Source organism: Denticeps clupeoides, chromosome 3, assembly GCF_900700375.1.
Source record: "Denticeps clupeoides chromosome 3, fDenClu1.1, whole genome shotgun sequence".
NCBI lineage: Eukaryota > Metazoa > Chordata > Actinopteri > Clupeiformes > Denticipitidae > Denticeps > Denticeps clupeoides.
Window position 1 is genome coordinate 1,351,020 of NC_041709.1, and position 17,182 is coordinate 1,368,201.

Below are 17,182 nucleotides of genomic sequence, written 5' to 3' on the forward strand. Positions count from 1 at the left end.
GCAATTTGACACAAAAAGAAAAGCGACACCACCCGCGACGTTTGTCACTATCTGGGCGGCACCATCCGACGCGCCCGGGCCGCGTTTCCTTGACGGTTCAGTTTGTCACCTGACCCCGCAGGGCCCCGCCCCTTTGTGGCGAGAAGTCGGCCGCGATTGGTGGAGGCGCGCGTCACTCTCGGCGTGTGCGGCAGGGGGCGGGCGCGGCTCGGCGAAATTCGGAGGTCATTCGAATTCGTCGCGGCGAGCCGAGGACCGGAACGATGCTCATAAAGATCAAATTGTGCCGATGAAGATCGGCCGGCGGGGCGGGGGGTCCGACGTCGAACCCGAACCTGCGCGTCGCGCTCCGGAGAGCGGCGGCGCCAATTAGCGGGGCGGCGGGGGGTTTTAGCCAAAGCCGATCAAGGTGGACCGTGCGCGGAACCACAGTGCGACCGCCACCGCCCGCGGGGACCCGAAGCGAGGAGGTGAGTCGCGATGCGCGGCCGGGACGCGGCCGAGGCGCCCCGTTTCCGGCCCGCTGTGCGCCCGGCTTGCGACAGCCTCGTCACATCGGGGTGCGCTTGCTTGTATTCATTGGTAACGCGTCCATGTCGTGGTTTTCGTGGCCGCTCCCGAAGGTGCCCCCTCGACGTGACTGGCCGGGACGTGGACGGCGACCCACGCCGCGTCCCGGCACATGGCGGGAGCGTCGCCCATGTTGGCCGAACCCCGCGCCGTGCCGCAGTGTTGACATTTCCGGCTCCCAGAAACGCGCACGTTTAAAGCGTTATTATTTTATTGAAATAAAAATAGTTTTTTTATATACGACGTGATGCGTCGTGTGTCGCAGGGAACTTCCTTTTTGTCGCGAGTGCGTACTGGCGCACTATGAACAGCGTCACGTCCCGACGCTTCCAGACAATTAGAGTAATTAATGCAGCTTTCTTATTCCTCCAAAGGGATCGTCTCTAGGCCGTTAGGGGTGGAAAAGGTGCCTTTAGCGGGTAACTCTGACAAATTAACCCCAAACTGCGTCGAAAATCAATTGGCACATTTTTACATCCCACCTACTGTCCCCACCGTCACCTCTTCTGTCCCCCTGTCCTCACTGTCCCGCTCCCCACTGGCCGTGAGTCGCTCTGCACCGGATAACGAAGCGTCACCGTGAATTGGAAGATTAAGGTGGTGAATGAGTGGCGTGTGTCGGGTGGCGCTGAGAAATTCGAGACGCCCGCTGCTTGTTTGGTCTCCTGCTTTTTTATCTCCTGTACAGCGTAAACGGTGAATTCTGACGGCTCCTGGGCCTTTTTGCGGGCCTCAGAAGGACGAACTCGGTGGCCCACCCTGGCCTGGCCCTTTATTACGCCGCTGTGGCCGTGTCTGTCCTGCAGGAGACCTGAAAATAATAATGCATTTCCACGAGGTGGCTGGACTCCGTAGCCAAATAATGGCACTGCATTCTCATTTTTTAATTCCTATTATCCGAAGCCACTTGATTACAAGGAAGCGGCCCCGTAATCAGAAGGTTGGCGGTTCGAATCCCGATCCGCCAAGGTGCCACTGAGGTGCCACTGAGCAAAGTACCGTCCCCTCACACTCGTGTAACGTGGGTTTTTAAACGAGAGCGAGATGGTGGCAATAAATTAATTCCTCGGCACAAAAACTTGCTGCCTTTCCCACCCAGTCTTATCTACGGGGTTATTATTATGTAACATCCATAAAATCCCTTATCGAGCGGCCTCTCTTTTTTTTTTTTTTTTCTCGAGGTGGGGTGGTTGTATGCCGCTGCGTCGGTGCCTGTTGCTCAGTGTGGTGTAACCCCGTCTGAAACGCTTGCAGCGTGATGCGTCTGGCGTGCTGCACGGCCCTCCTCTTCCTCCTGAGGCTGGTCCTCGGGCTGCCATGGCTCCAGGTCATCCCGGCCGTCCTCATATTCTACCTGGGCACGGGAGGACACGCCTTCCTCCGGGTCTTCGTGAAGACCCTGGGAAGAGATCTGCAGTGAGTACTCTTGTGTTGTATTGTGTGTAGCTCATGAGCAGCTGAGCAAACGTTCAGTGGGTCCCGTGTGAGAGGAGAAGACCAGCATCTTCCTGTAGCGCCAGGTCTGATTGGACCACAAAGGATCCAAATCCACTTTCATGCACAGGCCCCACATTTTCAACGCGACCTAAGGAGTTGAAGGGGGTCTGATGCTGGCATACGTTCCTCAGGCCATACGTGGTGCCCATTAAATGTGCAGTTCACTCGAAACGTTAATAATACGTTTGATTAATGTTTATGATTGATATTAGAGTCTGGCGCCGGTCGGACTCGCATACAGGATTTTTATCTGGAAGAAGTTTGTGCATTTAACGGTGCGTAGTCCGCCAGCAGCGGCTAATATATTAACGCTGTGGGGCGCGCCTTCCTTTACGATCTTATGCCAAAGTTCGTGCCGATATGTGGGTCATAGTCGCTGATAAATTCACGATTAAAGATTCTTTGTGATTCAGTCACTGACGCAGCTTTTTATTACATTTGGTGTCCGTTTGATGATTCGGATTTAACGGTGTTGTCGATTCCTCGCGGTCCGCCACAGTGCAGCCTACGTGCTTCTCAACGTCAAGCTCAACGTCAATCGGCACGTGCGCGAGCGCAACACCGTCCCCAAGATCTTCGCCAAGATGGTGCAGAAGCACGGCGACAAGAAGGCGCTGATCTTCGAGGGCACCGGCGAGTCCTGGAGCTTCCGGGAGCTGGACGCCTACTCCAACCGCGCGGCCAACTTCCTGCTGCAGCGCGGCTTCCGCTCCGGCGACGTGGTGGCCGTGTTCATGGAGAACAGCGCCCAGTTTGTGGGGCTCTGGCTGGGCATGGCCAAGATCGGCGTGGAGGCGGCGTTCATCAACTTCAACCTGCGGCTGCAGGCCCTGGAGCACTGCATCAACATCTCCAACGCCAAGGCGGTGGTGTTCTGCAGCGAGCTGAGCGAAGGTGAGGGGCCGGTTTACAGCAGATGATGATCATTAGAGCGTCAGATGTAAACTGAACCTTCACCCCCCAGGCCAGACCGCGACTGAGCGTCACTGGTCCAAGTGGGGTAGGGTGGTGGTGGTGGTGGCACAGGGACCGGTTATATAAAACTCACCCAAAATGGGCGGGGGAAATGTGGCTTTCTGCTGGGGTTAGGACAGGATGGGCGGGGCTTGTGTTGCCAATGCCAGATGGATCATGTGATTTGTGCAATAAAAGGATAATATGTGCCAAGGAGCGCAAATCCGCACAGTGGCTGTTGGGAGCCGAGTTGCCGTGGTAACTCACCAGGATGCCCTTTATTATTCGTATGTTCTCAGCGATATGTGAAGTGCACCCCTCCCTTGGGAAGACCGTCAGCATGTTCTGTTGCGGCAACTGGGACCCCCAGCGGCTCCCCAAAGGGACCGAGCACCTTGACCCGCTGATAAACTCCGCCTCCTCTCGCCAACCCAGCCAGCCGGACCGCTGCTTCACAGGTCAGTTCGCCCGCGGTACTTTACCGCAATCTTCTTATTTCTTCATTTTTTTAATGAGTTTTTAACGGAGTCCCTGTTTCTCTTTAGACCGGTTGTTCTACATCTATACGTCAGGAACCACCGGGATGCCTAAAGCCGCCATTGTTGTCCACAGCAGGTATGCGGCACCTCTTAGCTGTCGCTGTTTAACCGTTTCGAGGCGTATTGCTGCACGGCTTCAAAGTGAAAGTCGGTGTAATGCTTCACAATTCTGCACAGGAACGGAGAGTTCGGTATTGCTGAGTGGATGGTAACGAAACATATGCGGAAATGCCACGGTAACGGCGCTCAAATGACCCGTTTGTTAGGTTAAAGAGTGATTGTCTGACTGAGTTTAACAAATCATCCACGATCAAGCCACGTTTAGAGAGTTGGAAGGAGAAATATGCAGAAATATCTCTTTGTAATGAAACTGGATTACTGTAAGGGTGCTGAAAATCCCACTTCAACAAGCCCCGCCCCCTTACAGAATCAGAATAGCTTTATTGATTTTGGCAAATGTTCAGGGAGGCTGCAACCAATCACCATCGACTTGGAGGAGGACACAACATCAGTGAACAGCTACATCAGCAAATGCACTGATGACGTTACAGTCCATCACCACAAGGTCCAACAAGAAGATGTGGATGACTGCTGAGGTACGTGCACGGCCCATAGCTCGAGACTCCGCCTTCAGGAAGGGTGACAAGGTGGCCCTAAGATCAGTGACGGCCAAACTGTCTCGAGCCATTAGAGCAGCAAGGCATGCACACGGCCAGAAAATCCACAGCCAAGAGGAAACCTCTTCGCAGAGTTAGGCTGCTGGACCAGACAACATCCCTGACAGATGCTCAGAGAACCAGCAAACCAGCTGGCAGATGTTCACACCGACATCTTCAATATCACACAGCACCACTGTCATTCCAACATGTCTCAAGGCAGCAGGTATGCTGGTCGTGAAACTTTCGAAGACCCTGCTGCCCTCCACCCTGGACCCACTGCAATTAGCATATCGCCCCAACTGCTTCTTACCCTCACCCACCAGGACAATGAGGACACATACGCACGAATGCTGTATAGACTTCATCATTCAACGCCATCAGCACTTCTTCAGCACCTGGTCTAGAAGCTGAACCTGGTGGGCCTGAACACCTCCCTTCCTGACATAGACGTTAGTCAGTCCGGATCGGCAACAGCATCTCCAGCACCACCACACTGAGTACTGGAGTGCCTCAGGGCTGTGTGAAAGTTATTGTCATTGTGAAACACAGCAGCACAGCACACGGTGACACAACAAAATGTGTCCTCTGCATTTAACCATCACCCTTGGTGAGCAGTGGGCAGCCATGACAGGCGCCCGGGGAGCAGTGTGTGGGGACGGTGCTTTGCTCTGTGGCACCTTGGCGGATCGGCATTGCTGTTCACCCTGCTGAACCACGACGTTGCACAGCTCCGACCACATCATCAAGTTCACAGATGAATCTCAACACCAGCTCAACAGCCAAGAAAGCCCAACAGAGTCTCTAGTTACTGAGGAAAGACCATCTCCCTCTATAGAGGGACCATTGAGAGCATTCTGACCAGCTGCGTCACTGTCTGGTTTGGGAACTGCACCATGTCGGACCGCAAGATTCTACAGCAGATAGTGAGGACCGCTGAGATGATCATCGGAGTCTCTCTTCCCTCCATAACGGACATTTACCACACACGCTGCATCTGGAAAGCCACCAGCGTTGTGAAGAACTCCCCTACACACCCCTCACATGCCCTCTTCACCCTCCTACCATCCGGAAAAAGGCACCGAAGCACCCGGGCCCTCACTGCCAGACTCTGCAACAGCTTCATCCCACAGGCCATCAGGCACCTGAACACTCAGAGACTTTCCCCTTTGGACTGACACACACATACACACACTCTGTTATATTGTTATATTACTCACCTGTAATCTTATCTATTATTGCACTGTTCCATTTTGCACAGCAGTATTTGCACATTTTGACTTTGCACAATTATTATTCACTTCACAGGTTTAGCGCTGTCTGTCGCATTGTCTACATGCTTGTTTTGTTTTTTTTTGATAAAAGTTATTTTTTACACTCCCCTGTTATGCTAACAGTGCCCCCTGCCACCTTTTTTTTTCCACTTTGTTGCCCGTCAGTACGTAACTTTGTTCAAATGGCGCCAGGTTCCGGAGAAATATTTTGTTTCACTGTGTACCGTCTAACATGTATGTAGCTGAAATGACAATGAAGTTTAAGTTAAAGTTCATTGTAATAAGTACAACAAAATTAGGTGCCATTCCTGAGCCGGAGAAGTATTTCAATACTGTATGTAAAAGCGGTCTTAAAAAGAAGACAATAATTCATTTGCAGCATTTACCAGACGTCCTTATCCAGAGGGTCTTACAATCAGTAGTTACAGGGACAGTCCCCCCCTGGAGACACTCAGGGTTAAGTGTCTTGCTCAGGGACATGATGGTAGTAAGTGGGGTTTGAACCTGGGTCTTCTGGTTCATAGGCGAGTGTGTTACCCACTAGGCTACAACCACCCCACAATAACACAAAACACAAGTCTACAAGTGGGTGGTGCTCAGGGACTTTTGTTTACTCTTACCACTTATTTGCAACTCTCAGTGTGTCCATACAAATGACTTTTATTCTGCATTATCACCATGCAAAAGGCACTATGTGGGGCTACAGGTGCAACAGTGCAGCCGATGCAGATAAAAGGTAGTCTCTGCTGTCACTGCCGGTGCTGACGGACTGAGTATCTAATGTTTCGTAGATGATAAAACGGTTGGTTCTGCTGACATTCCTTTAATTTTGCCGCTTCCTTCTCTCCCTTATCAGGTACTACCGCATGGCTGCACTGGTGTATTACGGCTTCAGGATGACCCCGGAGGATGTGGTGTACGACTGCCTTCCCCTTTACCATTCGGCAGGTATGTCGGCCCCTGGGAGATCTTCTGAGATGTTTACTGCTTCCTCACTGTGATGAGACCCAAAGTGTGCCGAGTCTCCTCTCGAGCACAGGAAAAGCAGCCCGGTTTTTATTATCTTCTTTATTCTCGCTTTACCTTCACCGTCATGGACAAATTGTCAATTTTTTTTCCCACTTCATGCTCCTAGGCAACATAGTCGGTGTTGGACAGTGTCTCCTCCATGGAATGACCGTGGTCATTAGGAAGAAATTTTCGGCCTCCAATTTCTGGGACGACTGCATCAAGTACAACTGCACGGTGAGGAGGGCGTTCCCGCGAACTGCCGCTGCAGAAAATGCCGGATGCACGGTGCTCCTCATGGCCTCTCCACCCTCCTTCCAGATCGTGCAGTACATCGGAGAGATCTGCCGCTACCTGCTGAACCAGCCCGTCCGTCCTTCGGAACGCCAGCACCGCGTGCGCATGGCGCTAGGCAACGGCCTCCGGCAGTCCATCTGGGAGGAGTTCACCAACCGCTTCGGTGTCCGGCAGATTGCGGAGTTCTACGGTGCCACCGAGTGCAACTGCAGCCTGGGGAACTTCGATAACAAGGTGGTGTTTTCACCCGATCAACACACACACACACACACACACACACACCTTAGAACATTACGGCAGCATTCCCAGATTCACTTCGCTTAAGTGCCTGAAGAGGGGGCTGCCAATAAACACACACACACACACACACACACACACACTGCAGTGCTTGTGCTAATGCACAGATAAGAGGCTTCTACGAAGGGATGAGGGGGTTAGTGGTTTTTCCTTTTTAGTGGCTCTCCACCACGTTCCGCCGCTTATAAATATCCCCTTAGGCTGATTCAGCAGTGTGGGGGCCCGTGGGCGTGGCTCTGGGAGAGGTAATGGTCTTAACTGTAGAGCTCAGGTGCTGAGCATTGATGTTTTACAGGGATTAAGCATGTGTGTGTGTGTCTGTGTCTGATTCTGACCAGACCGGTGCCTGTGGCTTCAACAGTCGAATAGCCCCCTACATCTACCCCATCCGTTTGGTGAGGGTGGATGAGGAGACCATGGAACTGATCAGAGGACCAGATGGAGTGTGTATCCCATGCAAGCCAGGTCAGTTTCCTCTTTAACACAGAGAAGGTCTCTCTCTCTCTCTCTCTCTCTCTCTCTCGCTCACACACACACACACACATATAATAACTGAAGACTTCTTCTAACACTTTGAATGCGCCCTAACAGACCAAACTGTGTGTTGGACTCCATCTGTTCTTTGAAACCTTTTGACTCTTTGAAACTCTTTGGCTGTTTTTGTTTTATCAGACACTGTTAGTTGCTTGAGCGCCATTATATTAAAAGAAAGAAAAAAAAAATCCTGACCCATTACCCAGCAGGCCCGAGCCTCACACCATCTGGCCATTGGCTAGGATCCGCCGCCAGCCTGAACACACGCATTGCCGATCACTCTGATTCTACTCGACACCCTCTGTGTTCACCAAGGTGCTCGGTTTCCTCACTAAGAATCTGTAACGTGAGGCGAATTCTTCCCATTTTTCTCCTGTGCTGCGTGCTCTGCTTGGCAGTCTCGTTGACGGCACTTGAAGAGCCAAATATTTCGTGTGTGTGTGTGTGTGTGTGTGTGTGTGTGTGTGTGTGTGTGTGTGTAACCACATTTTGCTCTTCCCAGAGAAACCAGTTGCCCCTGATTCCTGTGAAGGGAGGACCCAATATTTCAGGCTGCGCCAGTCGTGTGTTCATGGAATTGCCCTCTTTCCTTCACGCAGGGGAGCCCGGTCAGCTGGTGGGCCGCATTATTCAAAATGACCCCCTGCGCCGCTTCGACGGCTACGTGAACGAGACGGCCACAAACAAGAAGATTGGCAGGGACGTCTTCAAAAAGGGAGACAGCGCCTACTTGTCAGGTGCCAATTGTGCCGTTGCTTTCCCCCCCCCCAAAAAGATGGGTTAATTTGAGTTGGTTGTGCGACCTTTAGTGCTTAAACCTGTTTTTTAAGCATGTGAAATGCCCGTCCTTCTAGGGAATCTACAGGGTGGGCCATTTCTATGGATACACCTTAATAAAATGGGAACGGTTGGTGACATTGAACACATTTTATAAGTGGTCAGAAACTTGTAAATAACGCATGAAAGAATAACGTTCCATTAAAACCATGCACACCATTTTTTTTTTCTTGTGAAATTACCAACAAATTTAATGTCACATGGCCCTCTTCCTGTTGAAAAAAAACCCAAAAGTTAGATCCAAGATGGCCGACTTCAAAATGGCCACTATGGTCACCACCCATCGTGAAAAGTTTGCCCCCCTCACATATACTAATGTGCCACAAACAGGACGTCAATATCACCAACCATTCCCATTTTATTAAGGTGGATCCATATAAATGACCCACCCTGTACTATTAATGATTGGTGAGCGGTATCTAGACCTTGGAACCAACCGTCGTCCTCTCTTCTGGTCCCTGCAGGGGACGTGCTGATCATGGACGAGTACGGGTACATGTACTTTAAGGACCGCACCGGGGACACCTTCCGCTGGAGGGGGGAGAACGTGTCCACCACGGAGGTGGAGGGCACCCTCAGCCGCCTGCTGGACATGAAGGACGTGGTGGTGTACGGCGTGGAGGTGCCAGGTACGGCGCACGCGTCAAGAAACGCAGGTTGTGGGAAGACGGCGGGTTTTAGTGATTCTACGTCATGCACCTTTTCTGTGTGCTTCAGGGGTGGAGGGAAAAGCTGGCATGGCGGCCATCGCAGATCCAACCCACGGCACGGACCTTGAGAGGTTCGCTTCGGACCTGGACAAGGCCCTCCCGGCCTACGCCCAGCCCGTGTTCCTGCGCTTCCTACCCGAGGTCGACAAAACCGGTGAGTGGCCATGCTGGCCGAGAGAGAGGTAGAGATATGGAGAGGGTTGTTTGTGACCTATTCCTCCATGTTCCCCACCGCAGGGACCTTTAAGTTCCAGAAGACCAACTTGCGGCGTGACAGCTTTGACCCCAACGTGGTGTCTGACAGACTGTACTACCGCGACCCCGTAAGCAGACGTTACACGGAGCTGACCGAGGCGCTCCACCGCAGCATCGTCTCGGGGAAACAGAAACTATGAGGCCTCCTGAGAGGCTGTCCCACCTCCCCTTCACCAGCCCCGCCCAAACCCCGCCCCTCATTACCTCAACAGCCACAGAGGGGCTGCAGAATAGCATTCGAATCCCGTCTCATCCTGCCTCACACCTGTAATGTCGACGCCCACAAGCACCCCCACCCGCAGACCCCACCCCACCGGAGGCCCGACTGGACCGCCTCGGCAAAACAAATAATCAATAAAGCACCAGAACGAAGCAGAGAGCAGCGGTGTATGAAGAAATGAAGCCTCCTTCCTGCCTGACCTCCACAACGCCAGCTGACCGGTGGCGCCCGCGCCTCACATGCCGCCGAAGGACCACCGTGCAATATGAGTCCTGTGGTGACAGTGCTGTCATTAGCCATAAGGTGACTGTCGTTATTTATTCGTATTACCTGAATTGCACCAAAATCCGTTTAGGTTGTAGGGCAGCATCGACGCGCATCGGAACATATGATTGTATCAGCATCTTGATTCTTGTTCTTTTTTTTTTTCTTTGACTGTTGTTATGAACATGTGATTGCACTACACGCCAGTAGAGGGCAGCGTCACCTTATTTATCAGTTGCATTGTGGGACTTTTTTTTTTTTTTTCGTCCAGGCAGCTTTGTTATTGGTAAAGGCGTGAGCGAGACTGGGGGCCGGGAGGCCAGGGCCCCGCTTCGCTCTTTTCAATTCACGGGTTGATGGATTAAACACGGGGCATCGGCCCTTCGCCCCCATACCGCCACTTTGCCCGGGACCTGTGCATGAAGTTGGGCTGGTGGTGAGGCTTTTTTTTTTTTTTTTTTTCTGGCCCTGCATGCAAAGGGAGGGAAGGAGGGGCAAGTCGGACAAAGGGAGGATTTTTATTTTTCCTCCTGCATCTACTTCATTCTGGTTTTTACAGCGGCATGAATGATCCGTACAAGCAGAGCACAGTGCCTTACTGTGAGTTTACAGAACTTGCAGGTTCTGTTCCGGTTCTCCTCGTCTGACCAGGGGTTCTCACAATTTTAGATGTCAGGAGTCGGCAGTGTTGCATGATCTTCATGATCAATTATATTTCATGGTGGAACCAAGCAGTGGCTCCTGGGAAAACCCATTTTAAGAACCATTTGCGGGTCCATCTGAAGTGCCACCATTTTTAAAGCACATTGTCTAGTCATAGGCTTGAATATGGCAAGAAAAAAAAAATCTATATAATATAAAATATTTAGTTTTGTTGGAACAGGGAGCGACTTGAGAAGAATAAAACATCTAAGATGCAGTTTTAGACATCTTCCTCCCTCAGGCACCTCTGTTTGTTTGAATCTGGAAGATTCCGTCATGCCGGTCCTCCTCTCCACACGCCATCTTTCCCGCTCGCTGCCTCCCCAGGGAACTGGTGTCGTTTTCCTCTCACCTCCCGTCCAAAAACCCCCCCAGGAAGCGCGAAGCCGCAAGCTGCTTTTCACGGGCCAAACATCAGCGGTGGAAGTGATTTGCATCGTGGGAAGCGGTGGCTTCGGCCAGAACCGCGGCAGTCTTGACTGCTTATTTATTTGTGTGTGTGTGTGTGTGTGTGTAGGTTCGCATGTGAGGATTGTGGCATTTGACGTGCCAGCACCCTCGTCTGTCTTGGTGTTGTGATTTTCATGTCATTTGGTGTAAAGGGAACAACCGCTAAGCTTCGCGACCCGGTTTGTTGAGGGCACGAGGCTTCATGTCGGGGGCCACGCTGAGGGCCCCAGAGATTCTGTGCTGTGGCCCTCTGCCCTGTGACCTGTGCTCTGACGGCCAGTGGTGAGATGGTTTCTATGAATATCATAAATCCTGTATCAGGGACTGTACGGCATTTTTAGGTCCTGAATATCCTGCAGGTCAGGCCTCCAGGAGGATTGTTGGGAATCCGTACCAAATACAAAAAAAAAAAAAAACTTCACTTCCCAGCTCCTTTTCTTTTAAGTTCAAGTTGCGGGTATGTTTCAATAATCTTTATAATAGAAATTGTTGGGTTTTTTTTTATTATTATGTAAGGTTTGGAGCTTTTTGGTGGACTTTGGTGTCCGTACCCACTCCAGTGATTTCTTGAAGTAGAATTGAATCAGAAACCAGATCAAACACAAAAATGCTCATTTCTAGTTTCAGAAATCTGCCGACTGGGAAAGTATCGCTATATTTTGCCAAATCGATGTCTAGTCACACCCCCTTAGTCCGTACTCGGCCATTGAAGACCAAACCGTTGGGAGCGAGGTGCAGCCCTCAACCCTGTCCACGAGATGGTGCTATTCCGTGATCCTGCACTACTATTGGCTGAGGGCCTCTCCGTTTATTTCCATAAGCCCCGCCCCCTGGCTCTCCTCTCCGGATGCGATTGGATATCAGTGAACTGACGTTCAGCCTGAAGGGCGTTTTAGTAATTTACTTGTTTTGTGGTTTATGCTTTGTGCTCTTCTACTGGAATTATTTGCTTTGATCGTTTCAGAACTAGACCCAGAATAAAATGTGTGTTTTAGTGAGTAAAAAACATGAAATTGGATTACGAGTTATCTCGTGTGTGTGTGTATACGGAGGCCGTATTACAATTTACGGGAGCGTCATAATGTTCTGTTATCTTTCTCCTTTTCAATCACTCTTCTCACCACACCGGTCATTAATGCACTTTTATTTTGTCCTTATTACTGATTTGGTACTCAGGTACTTCATGCAAATGACAGAGAAGGGAAAAAAGTGTGTGTGTGTGGGCGTAAATGTGTGTGTGCTTGTGTGTTTTCACTGCTTTGTGTAGGGGAGGTGTGTGAGGTGTGCCGTGTCGCACTGAGGTCCTCTTGTCAGAAACATTTAGCTGTAATTCATGCTCTGGATTAAACTACATGGCATCCCACATTAAAAATTAATAAAATATCAAAGTTGTTTTACCTGGTGTGTGGGTATTTTTTTGTGTTTTTTATTAAATTAACGAGAAAGAAGGATCTTTAGTCTTCAACTACGCTGGGAACCTTGTAATGAGCCAAGTGTTTTGATGTTTTTAGCAGCTCCATCATGCACACAAAAATATGTAGTATTATAACATAAAGCATGGAGGACGTGTTTAATGGACGTTTGTTAAAAACCAAGATAATTATTGGACCACTTTCAATTTCTTTAGATAATGTCATTTCTGTTTGTGATGAACAGCTTCATTTATAACACAAAGGACATACGTTGTGTGAACTGTTGGACCATTTTTAATAAATCATTATTAACAAAAAAAAAAGTGACTTCTTGATGATGGAGATTTGAAGTTGACCAGGGTTCATAATGAATTGGGACAAAACACCCTTCAAAAAATACTTATCAACACAGTAATTCAGCATGGTTTTTTATTTATTAACTTATATTAAATAAAATTATAATTTTGGCCTGCTTTTATTTTTCGATTTTATTGGAAGTTTAGAATTAAATTCTAAACATACCCGTTGTTGCAGATTTATTAAATGAGTTTGAAGTTCTTCATGGCTTGTGTGTGTGTGTGTGTGTGTTGGGGGGTGTCAGGTGTTATTAGTGATGGGCGGAGTAAAAGAGGTGAATGGGCACTGGCACTTCCACTTCAGCTCAGTTCAGCTCCAGATCAGGCAGATTGCGTTTTCACCCCCTTCCTCAACTTGTCTCGAAGCAACAATGCCTGTTGTGGTGGCCCTTGCCGCGGCCATGCTTCTCCTGGCTGGTACCTACGCCGACGTCCAGCCGCAGAAAAACTTTGACTTGCAGAAGGTGAGTGACTGAGATCCTCACGTCTTCAGTTTGTGAAGATAGGACGTGTTACTTAGACTACTTTTAATGAAGAAAAAACAAAGGGAGCACAGAACGTTCCAGATGTTTTCTGTCACTATTACATATTTGAGGAATGGGGTATGGTTTTAAAATAGCTGACCTTTGCCTGTGCCGTCGCCATTACCATCCCAAACACTGGGGTGTTGCTGTCGGTCGATGGGAACAAACTGTTTTCACCAATAGGGTAGGAGGGCTAAGAAAACACTGGCTCCACACTGACAAACAAAGAACCGGTCAGAGGTCAACCTGACAGGAGTGTTGCAACAGGGCTCCTGTGGCTCTAATCCTGAACCCCCACACTCAGCACGCAGGGGGCCACAGGCACCAAGTCTAGTCGTTTTCCCTTTTAAACGTTAGCTTGTTCTCCAAAAGGTGCTGGACATACTTACCAGTCGCTAAAGAAGTCTGGACAGTAACCTGTGTCACCAGCTTTGGCCTTTACCTGCTGTGCTCTTGGGTCCATTGAGTGTAAACCTTGGTGAAGGTCCAACTTGATCCACCAGGACGGCCCTGGCCTGCAGAACCATGATCTCCCAGCAGAGCAGCTCACCGCTTCTACTGGTGGACCTTCAGGGCATCCTGTTGGCATATGAAATGTAGCAGGGTGACTCTCTTTGGGCGTTGGTGCCGTATCATAGTTGGGAGTTAAATCCCACACCGCCAAGGTGCCACTGAGCTGGCAAGGTATCGTGCCCACACACCGCTCCCTGGGCACACCATTTGCTGTTCTGCAGTGCTTCACAATCTCTTTCACTTCCATTCCATGGTTCGAATTTGAAAGTCACATGACTAAGGAACATCTCCAAAGCAGCAACGTTCGTTCAATGTCGTGGCCTTCACACACACATCAATAAACCTCAAGAGCTCATGAGCTTGTTGACGTTTTTTTTTTTTATTGTACTTTTTGGAAAGCACTCGATTAACCATTATGAACTGTAGACCATGGTATGCTCACCAAGACCTGCTGTATTGGAGATGTTCGGACCCAGTCGCCAAAGTCTCTCGAATCCACAAACTTGCTCATTATTCCTGCTTCCAAGACATTAACTTGATGAACTGTTGAACTGTTCAGCCCTTGATATATACAAATGTTTTCTAGAATCAAGCTTTCATCTGTAAACTTTGCTCTTCAATCCTCTGCGACATGATCATGGTTTGTTTGTGCAAAGACTCACTCGAGACTGGTTGCGTGTGTTCAGTTTTCAGGGAAGTGGTACCGTGTTGGACTGGCTTACGACTCACCTGGTTTTATTCCCTATCGGGAGCGCTTCAAGATCTCCATGGGAACCGTGGATCCACAGCCTGGTGGAAACGTCAGCATGACCATGTGGAGCATTGGGTGTGTGTGGGGAACACCAAGGGTCATCAAACATCAGCCACCAAGCCTGTCTGTATGTGATACAAATATGTCTGTGTGTCCATCTGCAGGTCTTCAGGGTGCCGTAGCACCGTTTACTTCTATGAGAAGACCTCTCTGCCTGGCATGTTCACGTACTTCAGCACGCGTGAGTGAGACTTCCATCTGTCCAGACAACTGTTAAAAAAACTGTCTTTTAAGATATCGTTTCAACATTTCAGTTTCTCATTGAATTAGTGGAACAGTTTATTATGGGAAAAGAGTGTTTGGATTCCAGAGAATGATGGTCTTCTTCTCTTAGGTCATAATATGGTGAAGGACATTACAGTGGTGGACACCAACTACACAGACTATGCAATTGTGTTTAAATACAAGAAGATGGACAAGGAATATTCACAGGTAGCCCTTTATGGTAAGTGAATGGTCCTCACATGTTCTTTGTGTGTGTGTGTGTGTGTGTATGTACATGTCTTGGTGTCCATGTACAGGGTGGGCCATTTATATGGATCCACCTTAATAAAATGGGAATGGTTGACGTCCTGTTTGTGGCACATTAGTATATTTGAGGGGGCAAACTTTTCAAGATGGGTGGTGACCATAGGGGCAGTGGTGGCCTAGCGGTTAAGGAAACGGCCCCGTAATCAGAAGGTTGCCGGTTCGATTCCCGATCCGCCAAGGTGCCACAGAGGTGCCACTGAGCAAAGCACCCATCCCCACACACTGCTCCCCGGGCGCCTGTCATGGCTGCCCACTGCTCACTCAGGGTGATGGGTTAAATGCAGAGGACAAATTTCACTGTGTGCATTGTGTGCTGTGCTGCTGTGTATCACATGTGACAATCACTTCACTTTTTCATTTTGAAGTCGGCCATCTTGGATCCAACTTTTGTTTTTTCAATAGGAAGAGGGTCATGTGACATTAAATTTATTGGTAATTCACAAGAAAAACAATGGTGTGCTTGGTTTTAACTTTATTCTTGAGTTATTTACAAGTTTCTGACCACTTATAAAATGTGTTCAATGTCACCAACCATTCCCATTTTATTAAGGTGTATCCATATATATGTATATTTATACACCCTGTAGATTTTTTATTTATGTGCTGAAATGCTTTCAGGTCGCAACCAGAAGTTGAAGCCTGAGTTGCTGAAGAAATTCAAGGATTTCTCTCTGGCACATGGATTCCCAAGGGAGTCCATTCTGACTCCGACAAAAGCTGGTAAGTTCACACACACACACACACACACACACACACACACACACACACACACACACACTCTTTTATATATAAATATATACATGACAGATGCATGGGTGCTATTGAATTTTGTTTGATTTTTTTGCTTTATTTTCAGAAAACTGTTCATCTCCTGGAAAATAGGTGAGGACTACCTTTAATCTGATATGGTCTAGACCATCACATTGTGCTTTCTGCAGATTTCATTGAGCCTTTTCTGCCGCAGACGATCCCAGCCCATGCCTGCAGACGATCTGGAGTGTGTGGATCTCTCGCCGCTGCTTTTCTGCACTGCAGTGCCGTATCACCATAGCTCTAAGCATGTGATCAGTGTAGCTCTATACCTTGATGAGAACACACTGTCATTTAAGTGTGCCTCTATGGCTGAATAAATGCACTGGCTGCTTCCTTGTGGCCTATGTTCTTGCTTTATTTGCACTGGCTGTGAGTGTGTTTATTAAATGTGGTGGTGTGGAGAGAACCTGGACTTGTTCTTTCCCCCCGTTCAGCTGGCCAACAGTCACATTATGCGTCCTCACCTTTGAATTCTATGACCCGTGTATCCCATTACTGCCAATCTGGCTGGAACACTGTGAAAAGATCAATAGATCAGGCAGCTATTTGTGCGTGTGTGTGTGTGTGTGTGTGTGTGTGTTGGGGGGGTTGGTCTAAGAGTTCTGTTTTTGGGTCTGTTTGTGAGATCATGCACAACAGGAGCTTCATGTTGATTCATTTAACTTGTCCAGCTGCAAAATAAATGCAGTAAAATGGGGTTGCACTGTTTACGGCATTTAAATGCAGTTCTGCTCACCATGTTATTTGTAAGTGGGTAACACACTCGCCTATGAACCAGAAGTCCCAGGTTCGAATCCCACTTTCTACCATTATGTCCCTGAGCAAGACACTTAACCCTAAGTTGCTCCAGGGAGACTGTCCCTGTAAATACAGATTGTAAGTTGCTCTGGATAAGGGTGTCTGATAAATGCCGTAAATGTAAATGTTGTAAGAAAATTCCTGAATCATACAACATATCATCAGTGCTTCATCCAACAGAGGCTTTTAATACAAGGGGTGGTACCACCCTAGTGGGTAATAGCAGGGTGGTAGTAGCCTAGTGGGTGAGACACTCGCCTATGAACCAGAAGACCCAGGTTCAAATCCCACTTACTACCATCGTGTCCCTGAGCAAGACACTTAACCCTAAGTTGCTCCAGGGGGAGACTGTCCCTGTAA

The 17,182-nt window shown here is 49.1% G+C and overlaps 2 protein-coding genes across 4 annotated transcripts; both read left to right on the forward strand.

The window, feature by feature from the left end:
* The first annotated feature begins 71 nt into the window (after nt 1–71).
* On the forward strand, nt 72–12,461 carry slc27a4 (solute carrier family 27 member 4). 2 transcript variants are annotated; one of them, XM_028973211.1, is made up of 13 exons: nt 72–470; nt 1,752–1,986; nt 2,567–2,961; nt 3,321–3,479; nt 3,567–3,636; nt 6,347–6,438; nt 6,626–6,735; nt 6,820–7,029; nt 7,431–7,557; nt 8,226–8,363; nt 8,928–9,092; nt 9,181–9,327; nt 9,411–12,461. In XM_028973211.1, exons 2-13 carry the CDS (start codon nt 1,829–1,831, stop codon nt 9,566–9,568), a joined length of 1,929 nt encoding a protein of 642 aa, XP_028829044.1. In that variant the 5' UTR covers nt 72–470; nt 1,752–1,828; the 3' UTR covers nt 9,569–12,461. The 2 variants fall into 2 exon arrangements, with proteins under 2 accessions (XP_028829044.1, XP_028829045.1); XM_028973212.1 differs by having other exon boundaries at nt 1,825–1,986.
* ptgdsa (prostaglandin D2 synthase a) lies at nt 9,797–16,381 on the forward strand. 2 transcript variants are annotated; one of them, XM_028973213.1, is made up of 7 exons: nt 9,797–9,951; nt 14,556–14,695; nt 14,785–14,861; nt 15,015–15,125; nt 15,830–15,931; nt 16,068–16,093; nt 16,176–16,381. In XM_028973213.1, the coding sequence occupies exons 1-6, from the start codon at nt 9,826–9,828 to the stop codon at nt 16,091–16,093; spliced, it is 582 nt and encodes a 193-aa protein (XP_028829046.1). In that variant the 5' UTR covers nt 9,797–9,825; the 3' UTR covers nt 16,176–16,381. The 2 variants fall into 2 exon arrangements, with proteins under 2 accessions (XP_028829046.1, XP_028829047.1); XM_028973214.1 differs by lacking the exon at nt 9,797–9,951 and adding an exon at nt 13,153–13,296.
* The last annotated feature ends 801 nt before the right edge of the window (nt 16,382–17,182 follow it).

Excerpts from the sequence above, each read along its gene's own strand:
- slc27a4 (XM_028973211.1), top strand. The coding sequence starts at position 1,829 with ATGCGTCTGGCGTGCTGCACGGCCCTCCTCTTCCTCCTGAGGCTGGTC. Across the intron at positions 7,558-8,225 it reads GTGTATCCCATGCAAGCCAG|GGGAGCCCGGTCAGCTGGTG; the intron begins GTCAGTTTCCTC and ends TCCTTCACGCAG. Across the intron at positions 9,328-9,410 it reads ACCCGAGGTCGACAAAACCG|GGACCTTTAAGTTCCAGAAG; the intron begins GTGAGTGGCCAT and ends TCCCCACCGCAG.
- ptgdsa (XM_028973213.1), top strand. The coding sequence starts at position 9,826 with ATGAAGCCTCCTTCCTGCCTGACCTCCACAACGCCAGCTGACCGGTGG. Across the intron at positions 14,696-14,784 it reads ATGACCATGTGGAGCATTGG|GTCTTCAGGGTGCCGTAGCA; the intron begins GTGTGTGTGGGG and ends GTCCATCTGCAG. Across the intron at positions 15,932-16,067 it reads TCTGACTCCGACAAAAGCTG|AAAACTGTTCATCTCCTGGA; the intron begins GTAAGTTCACAC and ends CTTTATTTTCAG.